The sequence below is a fragment of the Chenopodium album genome, chromosome 1, assembly GCF_948465745.1.
Source record: "Chenopodium album chromosome 1, dcCheAlbu1.1, whole genome shotgun sequence".
Lineage (NCBI taxonomy): Eukaryota > Viridiplantae > Streptophyta > Magnoliopsida > Caryophyllales > Amaranthaceae > Chenopodium > Chenopodium album.
The window spans coordinates 23,885,240-23,896,708 of record NC_137834.1 but is presented as its reverse complement, the minus strand read 5'-3'; the positions used below and the strand labels follow the sequence as shown (position 1 = coordinate 23,896,708).

The 11,469-nt window shown below is 31.7% G+C and overlaps 1 protein-coding gene across 1 annotated transcript; it reads right to left on the bottom strand.

Annotated features, from left to right (window-relative positions):
* Positions 1-5,072: 5,072 nt before the first annotated feature.
* LOC145629771 (uncharacterized) lies at positions 5,073-5,600 on the bottom strand. Its single transcript, XM_081682153.1, has one exon. The coding sequence runs from the start codon at positions 5,598-5,600 to the stop codon at positions 5,073-5,075; it is 528 nt and encodes a 175-aa protein (XP_081538279.1).
* Between the last annotated feature and the right edge of the window lie 5,869 nt (positions 5,601-11,469).

The following is an 11,469-nucleotide window of genomic DNA, read 5'->3' as shown; positions in this document are numbered from 1 at the left end:
CTTTGTCTTTTTCCAAAATGCCCTTCTCAATTTACAAAATTACTTATTCATTAATTAATACTATATTTATTAAAAAAATGAAAAAAATTCATTCATAACTGCTCAAAAAAAAAATCTATTCTTTCAAATTAAAAAAAAAACTAAAAACTAACTACCCACAGACCAGAATTATTATCACTAAAAACAAACCAAAATTATCTTCTTTTCATAAAAAAAATATTACTAAACACAAACCACATTTACTTTTATTTTATTGAAAAAAACCACGTTAAACTTTGTTGAAAGATAACTATATCATGATTTCATTAAAAAAAAAAAGGAAAATTATTACCAATATAGTTCCTTCAAAACAATCTACGTTACAAAGAAAAAAAACCTTAAAATTTATTAAAAAATAAATAAAAGAAAAAATTATACATCTATCTATCTAATCTATATACGTACTATTACTGTAGATGTTTACTCTATAGCTTTCTATCTTTTATATAAAATTTAAACGATCAACAATATTTTATAAGGTTAATTGAGGTACACGAAGTGGAGTAGATGTCCTATTGACAAATTTTTTTTCGATCTTAAATTTAAATTTTATGTAAGTATTGATTTTCGAAAAAATCCACAATAACAATATTATGAGTAAATTAATAAATCTCCTATAATGTACACGCGTAGCGTGTGTCTCGTAGAATTAATTTAAAAAGAAAATGTAACACCCCCAATTTACTAATTAATAATAAACAAGAATTAAAGGAAAATAAACGACTTTTAAATAAAATTTGCGGAAGCATACACCTAAATCAGAGGTATTACCGCCACACTCAACAACCTGTTAGTGTTAAGGCTTACAAAAATCCCAATAAATATAACCCAATAAATCTAGATGAGCTATTTATACAACTCTATAAATTAAACTAGTTATAACAAACTAATCGAAACACTTGAGCTCCTTTAGCTACAGCCACTTGATCAACCTGTTTAGACAAAGTTGACTGCTCACCATTAAGGACGAATTCCAAAATAGATCATCGTAGGGCCACCATAAGAAAAAGACATGGCCGCAAACACAAGTAGCAAAACAAAACAATACACACGTCAGCAAAAGCTGAGTAATCACCACATATCATAATATAGAGTATAATTGAATAATCAACATTACTAGCTCAATTAAATAATGTAGTTCAAAACTACATAACACATTGTACTCTGAAAATAACCTTTATCAATTTAACCTCGAATACTAATAATCCTTTACTCAACTCATAACCAATAGTGTGCCATGCTCTTTGTTCTATTCCTAGCCTTGGACATGGGTAATTCGAATAAAACCAACAAGTATAAAAACTTGAATACTCCCAATAACTAGAAAACACCTTGAAGCAGACCACATACGGGCCAATTCCCATTGTAGGGGACCATAGAAAAATAAATAAATAAATATTGTACCTCATTCTTAACTCATGATTATTACCCTCTTACCAACAAGCCAAGGACTAAGTTATATAACGCCGAGCCTCAAACCAAGAACAAAATAATAATTCTCAACCTTTTTATCTCATACATCGATCAAATAATTATTCACAAATTAATTTATAATATCTCAATAATGGCACAGGTTCCCAAATAACATAACAATTCGATTCAAAAACATAACTCTTAGGGAAAAAAATACTTAGCACCCAAAAAAAATTAATTCTCAACCCAAAATAATACTCTGCATTAACAACCCTAAAACCTCGATAAAACAATACTCCATATAGAAACAACATTAAAATTCTAAAAATAACACAATCAATCAATCAATAAAACAACAAAATAATACAACAATTAAATCATATATCACAGCATATTAACAACATATACAATAATTGATCATATTAATAACAAATTTTATAAACTTACACATAATAATACGAATTATAACACAACCGGAAAGAATTCGTGTGATTACCTTCCGAAGGAAATTACTCCAACTTTTCGAGTAAAATGACACGCAAATTGTATAGTGAGTGATGATGAGCAAAATAATTAAGGGTCTGTTCTCTTACGTTGAAATTCAGTTCAGTTTAGTTCATTTCAGTTCAGCTCAGTTCAGTTCAGTTCAGCTCCTAATTTCCTTCTCTTATAAAATATTCAGTGCAGTTCAGTTCAGTTCAGTTCAGTTCAGCTCAGTTCAGTTCAGTCAATGAGAACAGGCCCTAAGTCAGATCAATCAGTTGCACACAACTCAAAACTCACGAACAACATTATAAATTGTTGTTGACTTGGCTTAAATTGCAAAATTCATGTTGGAAGAAATAATTGGTGAAGAATTACTAATCCCTTATTTTGGTTTATACGCAAAAGCAAATCTAAGAGAGAAGCTAATATGATATTATACGGCTGCAGTTTGTGTATCAAAAACTTAAAAGGGTTAGAATAGTTTATATACGCTAAAAATAAAGAGTCATATTTAAATTAAAATAGGGTTTTAAACCTTTCCGAACTCTAAAATAAAAATATGAGATTAGGAAAGTTATTTAATAAATAAAAAATAACTATTTTTTTTTATAAAATATGATATGTAAAATCATAAAATATTTGGGTATTACAATCTACCCTCCTTAAAACAAGTTTCGTCCTCGAAACTTAAAGTAGATAAATAATTTGTAAATTTGAAAGAGAGTAAAAACTAAACCAAAATTTTCTTAATAAAATATATAGATAGAGTACTGAAATGTTAGGGATATTACAGAAAAGAAATAAAATTTAACAAAAATTAAATCATACAAAAAATAAAATTAAACAAGGAAAAAACTGTAAATCACTCTAAATCCTAATTAAATCTCTTATAACTAATGAAAAACTTATAACTAATGAAATAAGAGATCTAAAGTAAAATTTGTTTAAAATGATGACTAAACACAAAATCAAAGCAAAGAATCTCCACTTGATACTCACAAGTCACAACCCTAATTCAAAAAACCCCACGACTAAAAAAATTTTAAAAAAGAAATATTTAAAGAAAAATTAAAGATAAGACTAAAAAATTACAGAAATCCCATTATCAATTAATGAAGCAAAATCTAGCAGCAAAATGTAAACAAATATCATAATAAAAAATGAATTAAAATACGAAAAATTGAGAAAAAAAAAAGGAAGATGTTAGTAAAATTTTATAAATTTTGAAATTGGCATGAAAATTCAAGAAGAAATAACAAAATCAAGAACAAAATTTTATAAAAAAATAAATAGATGAGGAACCAACCTTCTCCGTGCCTTGCATGCTCGATCTAATCGGTTTAACAAAAGAAATAACAAAATCAAACCAAATCAAGAAAATCGAATTTTCGAACAAAACCACATTGAAGCGAATTGAAAATTTTCAAACAAAAGAAATCTGAATCGAAGAGATTGAGTTATCGAGCCAAAATCAAACAAATACAAAGAAATTGAGAATAATCAAATGAGATCGGAGATAAGATCATCCACAAAAAACCCCTAAAAATCTTGTGGATGTGTTATGAGCTTACAGGAATTATAACCTTAAAGAAGAAAGAATGGAGGAAAGAGAGGACGAGGAAGAAGGGAGGAAAGAGAGGGAGAAAAGATGGAGGCGCGGAAATGAACTGAGGAAAGGTGAAGCAATTAGGGTTTTATTTTTTTAATTTTGTAAATAAGGAGCGGAGACCTGTTAAGTGGTATAACAGGTCTCTCCAATTTTTATTTATTTTTTAAAGTTTTTTTTCCTTAAAAAAAGAGAGACTTGTTTTCTTATACCACGGGTCTCTAACTATTCTTTTTTTAAAAAAAATTAATTTTTTTAAAAAGCAAGAGACCGGTTATCTTAGATAATAGGTCTTTCAAATATTTTTACTATCAAATTTTTGAAGTTTGAGACCGGTTATCAATAAGAAACAGTCTCTTGGATCAAAGAGACCCGTTATGTAGATAACAGGTATTTTATATTGGGTCTCTTTGGCCGATTTTGTAGTAGTGATAAAAAAGTTTGTATACATATGAAAAATAACATAATTAAATTTTATATACCCCGATGATCCAACACTCCTCTTTAAAGGACAAGTACGTGAGTTATGACCTCTTTGCCGACATATGCTACATGTTGTTTTGTTCTTGGTATGTGCACCTTCATCCATTTCATTTTTTATCCTAGTAGGTTTTGGTCGTCCAGGTGTTCCTCGTTTCTGATTTTCATTAGCAATAACTTTTGGAGCCACATAAGGAGGTCAATATGGAACATCAGGAAGAGGTTTGAAACTTTTGATGTATGTTTGTCTGTATTCATGAGTGCTAAAGAATGGGTCGATAAACGAGGCATATGACAAGTTTTGATCTCGACAAACCGCTAGGATATGAGAACATGGAAGCTTGTACGTAGATTTCAAATTTTCCACAAGTGCATGTTTTTTTAACCAAATCCACATTATGTTTGCTATCCCCCTTCCAAGGAGGACGATTCCCACGACCAATAGTGACTTGGAAAAGACCCATCTCATAATTTAATGATTTAACTGAATGTGCAGCTGATTTTTGCATGTTTCTCTCTATTATTTTATAGGCCTTTTCACTATACGCATGACCTTCTTCTAATCTCCTCTTGCCCCAGCCTCGCCTAGTAACAAAGTATGATTTCACGTGAAATAAAGTCATTTCCATAATTGCTTTGATAGGTAAACAACGGTCTCCTTTCATCACTCTATTGAAGCATTCCGACATGTTAGTTGTCCGGATCCCATACCTAAACTTGCCATCATGGTGGATCGACCACAAATGAAAAGGGATATTCTCTAAGTATTCTCGAGCCGTAATGTTCAAATCACCAATTCTTTTGAACAAAAGTCAAACTTTTTCTTTTGTTTTTCATCAGCAGCTCGTTTTGAAGTGTTTGCCCCATGTTAGATGCAAGATGTCGAATGCAATACCTATGATGTGCAAAAGGCTCCTCCCATCCACTCCCCTCCTTATTCATTGCATTTATTATCCCTACATGTCGATCAGAAATGACACATAAACCTCTTCTTTGAGTGATTGATTACCTAAGACATGCCATGAACAATGAACAAGTTTTGATAGACTCATTTTCTACAATCGCAAAGGCAAGAGGGAAAATTATAAAGCTGAAAGTTTGCATCAGTTGCCATTGCTATGAGCAAGGTGGCCTTGTACCTCCTGTATACGTAGGTCCCATCAATAGTGATTAGAGGTCTACAGTGCTGAAATCCATCAATAGATGGCTTAAAAGCCCAAAAAACTCTTTTAAACACATGAATAGACGGATTAGATGTTTCTATTTTGCTCCAATGAACAACAGTTCCCTCATTGGCTTCTTGTAAAGCTTGCATGTACCTAGGCAACTCTTCATACGATTTCTCCCAATCACCAAATTTAATAGTGATTGCCTTTTGTTTTGCTAGCCATGCCTTCCTATAAGTTATAGAGAATTCGGTTCGATCCTTAATAACTTGTACAATAGCACGTATTTTAAGAGAAGGATCGACTCGTATAAGATCTAAGATAATATTGCACACAAATTCAGAAGTGAGATTTTGATGATCACTGGAGATAATGTCACCTATACAATTATTTGCATGCATGCGGACCATTATACTTCACAACTCGAAAAAAAGGTAACATTGGATCCTTATATTAATTGCACGCGGCTTCCAAGGACAATCGTGTGTCTTTTTCCTTTTACACTCCACAACATACTTTGATGGCTCGGACTCAACAACTCAAAATGATTGATTTTTAGTATGATTTCACTAGATCTTTCAGTTGATGTAAGGAATCAAACTCCTGACCAACGCTAAATTCACCATTATAAGTGTTGTTTTCTAACCATGTTATCCATGAGTCACGAAGTGTTTGATCCATTTCTTCTACGACATTAAAAGATTGTGAAGGAGCAGTTGTTTCTATGACAATGTCATTTTCCTCACATGCACCTTCTTCATCACCTTCATCACTATCCACATTATCTAATATGGTTCCAAAGCCATCAACTTGTTTAAGATTAATGTAATCGACTTAAGAGGGATTTCTGGAGGAGGTTTATGTGTGAGGAGTTGGTGTGGGAGAAGTTAGCTCCGAAATATGTTGTTGAACATAAATATCATCAGTCAACAATCTTGTGAAAGAGACTGCTACCTCTGAATTTGTTCCAGCCATTTGGAAAGGCATACTAGAATTGGAGCTAGGATATAACCCCAAGTTAGTCTCCATTACTACCTGCTTAACAACTTGGTCAATGTACAAATCCATAGTGGAACCCGACAACTTTGATATACCAACCCACATGGCTCTTAAAGAAATGTCATCATCAAAGGGAAAAAGTGTATATGAACCAGAAGTAGGATATTTCATCTGCACCTTTAACTCTACATTCTTTGGATCACATTTCACAAGTTCATATAGCTTGTTCAAAAACATTGAGAATTTCATGGAAGATTTGAGAAAAACAAATTTCTTCTCACCACCTTTATATGTGACATTTCCATTACTTGGTGTAACTTCTCCGCCACAATAACATACAATCGGTTCTTCCATTTCTAAACAAATTAAAACCTTACCATTTAAAAAAAAATCAAAATAATCACATTCATTTTATTCTACATTATATTATCAATAATTATTTAAGCACAACGTGTCAAGTTAGAGCACTATAATAACATCACAATAAAGAGCTACTTTTGGTACTACAATCCCAAGTGAAACCACTATTAAAATAGACTGTCAATTTATAGCACTATTGTAATAAAATGCTAAATTAGAGCACTATGCAATTGATTATATTTTGGAATAAACTTCACAATTTATAAATTGAGTTTGACAACTAAAACACCATTCATCCAATATACAATACAATAAGGCAATAGTAGTATTTTATAGTATATTAGTAAGTACATATCCAACACTTTTAATAATAAGAAAAGGATGCCATGTTAATTAATTATATCTTACAAGCATGGTAATCTTGCTGACAACAGCTAAATTGACATGTAGTTACAGAAAAATCCAAGATAAAGAAAAGCATTCAAAGAAAAACCTAGCAATAATCTCGAATATGAAACCAAATAGCACTGAATTTCCAAACAAATTGAGTTTACTATATTGATTTTGACATTATGTGGTGGTACCAAATAGCAACTAAATTCAATTTAACAACTAATTGAATTAATGAGGAAAAAAATTAGGGCTAAATACCTTATAAATTTGGGGGTTGGGTAAATATCAGAAATCTAATTTGTTCATCAATTGGTGGTGGCGACATAAATTGGGTCGGCCGCTGGTGTGCAGAAGGACGGAGATGACGACCGGGGACGTGATGTGGGTGGTGGTCGTGTGGGGATGGAGAGGTGATCCAGTGATGATGTCAAGGTGTGTGATGTGGGTAGTGGTCCAGTGATAATTTCGTGGTCTTTTTTTTTTTTTTTTTTTTTAATGTATATTTTTTTTAAAAAAATAATTTAATGTATTCAACAATAGTTTATTGCTGTGTGGAGTATTTAGGAAGCCGCTACTTTGAATATCAATTTTGTTATTAAAATTGCTACTTTGAATAGCGGTTTTGTTATTAAAACCGCTACTTTGAATAGCGGTTTAGATACTAAAACCGCTACCTCAAGTAGCGGTTTGTTATTTTATAGACCCAAACGTATTCCCGATCCTACGTGGACAGCAATTTTGTAAATAAGTTTAGTACCGACGCAAAATGGTAAATAAGTTTCAATTTAACCATATTTTGGTAAATCGTCCACTCTACATTAACTCCATAATTGCAATAAAATTACCAAAACAACTTCTAAAACAATTTTTTTTTTGAAGATACTTCTAAAACAATTAATCAACACTAATATAATAACTATAGCAAAGCATTGTGAGAGCTGAAGATCAACACTTTTCAATATACTAATTTACCCAATAATTTGAACTAATTACAAAATATACAACCGTCAAAAGCAATCATATATAAGAAATAAAAAAATAATATCATTAAGATGATAACTCCAATCACCGACGAGACGATGATGATTCCAATCAACAATTAAATCACTTACCTTTGGACGATCAAGAAATCAGCAAGTCCTAAATCTACGCCCAATTGAAGAGAAATTAAACCCCAATTTGTACAGAAAATCGATGAATCGTCTGCAATACCTAGGAGATTGGCAATTCGAAGGAAAATAATTAAATGGAAAAAAGAAATACTTGGTAGCATTCACTTAATCTACGAATGCTAGTTGCAGAAGTAACACCAACTAACTATGGTTACCATTTGAAACTTAATGACGTCCATGTTTTGGGCTGACAGGCTAAAGTCGTATCACTTAATCAAAAGTAATTCCTAGGTCCTCTACCTAAATAAGATAAGGAAGTAGGGTCAAATCTGCAGGGAAACAAGTCTTCCTATTCCTAATTAATTAAAATAATCTAAATTATTTACTAACTAAATTATAGATATGACGAATTAAACTAAGGGGAATAAAAGTGGGGATAAATCAATACATTAAGCCTATAGGGTATAGGTTCACCAATAAACAATATCACCAACGCAATAATTAATCATATTATAAAGGGCTTTCGCTACGCATTACAATCACAAGATTAATCTACCGGCATTAAATCGCATCTCTCGAATCTTGACTAAACCATTTATAAATTAATCTATTGAAACTAAGCCTAAACATCAATTCTCATCTATCAAATCTCGAATAAATATTGCATAACTCATACAATTAAACAAGGCCTAATCTAATTGCATAGCATTAAATCAATCAATAGGAAATTAATCAAGCATTGACAACTGTAGGGAATATTTCAAGCATCCCACATTTGAGCCCCACTGTGATCATACACTTAAGCTGGTGGCGTCCAAATGGAAGGAAGCTAGAGCAAAAGAGTCGCCAACAAGTTTTAGGAACTTGTAAACCGTTCATAGGGTGAAGGTTACACCCCTTAATGATCTAGGAGATCGTTAACTCCAATAGGTCTGGAACCATGACTGGAAGTTTGGGGATGAAGGTACAAATCCAACCTAAAAGAGATTGAACTTGCCCTAAAAATAGGCCTCTACTTTATTCTTCTCGTATTCATTTGCGCTTTCTGACTAACATGCAATCAATAGGTGAACCCTAAACCTGTTTAATCTATGTTGGCTGAATATTAATGCACAAACAATACTATTATAGACGATCACTTGAATTATAATCATATTATCCTCAACAAGATTATTAATTATCTTATTAAGCGTGATTACAAGTACAAATTCCCTTTAATCATGCATAAAAGGCGTGATCAAGAAGTAACAATAAATAATATATATCAAGCAACAATAACAATCATCATAATAATCATATTAATAATAATCTCAATCATAAAGCTTAATAATATTAGCAAGAGCCTAGGCATGATAATAAAAAGATTAATAACAAATCCTAGCATGTCACTAAACATTAAAGATCAATTAGCCCTAACATGACACTAACATGATATTAGGAGAGAAATAGGAAGCATCATAATAATATTAGAAATATTAGTTAATCCTAAACATGATACTAGGAAGCAATAAAACATCCTAACATGATACTAGGAATCAACAAAATAATCTAAGCATGATTTCTATATAAAAAGATCAATAAAGGAATTAAATTACTTACTTCAATGCCTCGTACCTCTTTCTAATAACAAAATACACACGTTAGTAACTTCAAGGGAAATAATAAAATTAAAGAATGAAATTAAATAATTGAAATAGAGATTTGGGACCAAACCCTTAGAAATTTCAAACCTTTTCACGTCTAGGGTGAAGGCAACTTCGAACTTGGCTAGGTTTGTCTAGAACTAATGTATGAGGAATTTTAGAGAGGGAAGGTTTAGAAAAAGAATAGAGAAAGAGAAAGCTTCTAGTTTTTAGAGAGAAAGAGATGATGGTTGTGAATGATTAAAAAGGGGAGATATGACCCCTATTTATAGAAAAATAGCTCGAAAACGATAGAAAAGAGTTCGAGTCCCATTCGGAATAAAAGACCTCTTGTCGTCAACGCCAGGAGTTAGCGCCAGACGACATGAGCAGCGCCAGGCGACAGACCTGTCGTTTGACACTGGGATAATTTATTTGCGGATTATGTTTTTATCATATCTTTTGATCCAGAAGTCCCAAATAATGCATATAATATGTCATTCGAAAGATCTTGAAGTCTACTATCCATCCCAATTAGAATCAGATTGAAATATTTTGTAGATAAAAATATATGTCCGAAATAGTGGAAGGGTGTCAGTTTTGGATAAAGTTTCGTATTCCTTTCATATATTTTTCGTTATAGCTCGGAATTAATATTATAAGGGTAATGTTATATGTAACCATAAGGGCTATATATAAGCATTAAATATACTCTTGGAAATTGTATAAAATTAGGAATTTATGAAAAAAATACACGTAAATCAGTGTTATTAGTGTTTATATTATGATGATTTCTTAACTTTTACGATTTTCAAGTGTAAATTTAATGCTTATATGTAGCCCTAAGGGCTATGTATAACATTTTCCATATTATAATATATCATTGGAAAGATAATTTCTAGATCTATCCAACCATATAAGATTTGGATAAAGATTATGAGACACAAAAATAATATCTGACTGTCTTTGAACATCTTTAAATTCGAATTGATTTAGGACTTAAAAAAAGGAATTTTTTTATTCAATTTCAAATTCTTTGATCTTATCTTTTCAAAAAGGTTAATTAAGATCTTTTAGAAACTCATAGAAGCTTCTAATAAATCCCAATTAGTTTAGGAATGGGATTAACCTTTGGACCATGCACAAGATCATTGGGTCGTTGGTAAAATCCGATTTGAGCCTAGTTTAGTATTTTGGCCATAACTTCCTCATTATTCATCGAAATTGGGCTTATAATTTATCGTTGGAAAGGTCTTTTTGAGGCCGATCCAAATAAACCATTATTAGACCCTTATCATGGACCAAACTAAATTGGACTGGATATTTTTCATAAATAGAGTAAGAAAAGAAATATTTTCAAAAACAGAAAGAAGAGATATTTTAATAAAAACATCCTCATCACTAGACTTTTCACACTTTCACTTCGTTCGATAATAAAATGACGTAAAATGTATTCATCATTGGGTTTGGTTTTGGGGAGACACATTTGGGTGTCTACAATAATCAACAATAATAAATTATCGCTTCATATTATTTATGGGTCCCATGAAAAACACTAAGAAAGAGAAGAGAAATAAGGAAAGAGAAGAGAAATGAGGAAAGAGAAGAAAAAAGGAGAAGATGGAGGAGGAGAGAGGAATAGAAGAGGCGAAGAGAACGAGAAGGGGCGGAGGAGAGAGAAGCTGAAGAGAGAGAAAGAGAAAGAGAGAAGGGTGGAAGAGAGAGAAAGAGAAGAGGGGCGGAAGACTGAAATGAAAGGGGAGGAGAGCACGTTTAGGGTTTTAAGAAGACTA

Excerpts from the sequence above, each read along its gene's own strand:
- LOC145629771 (XM_081682153.1), bottom strand. The coding sequence starts at position 5,600 with ATGGTCCGCATGCATGCAAATAATTGTATAGGTGACATTATCTCCAGT.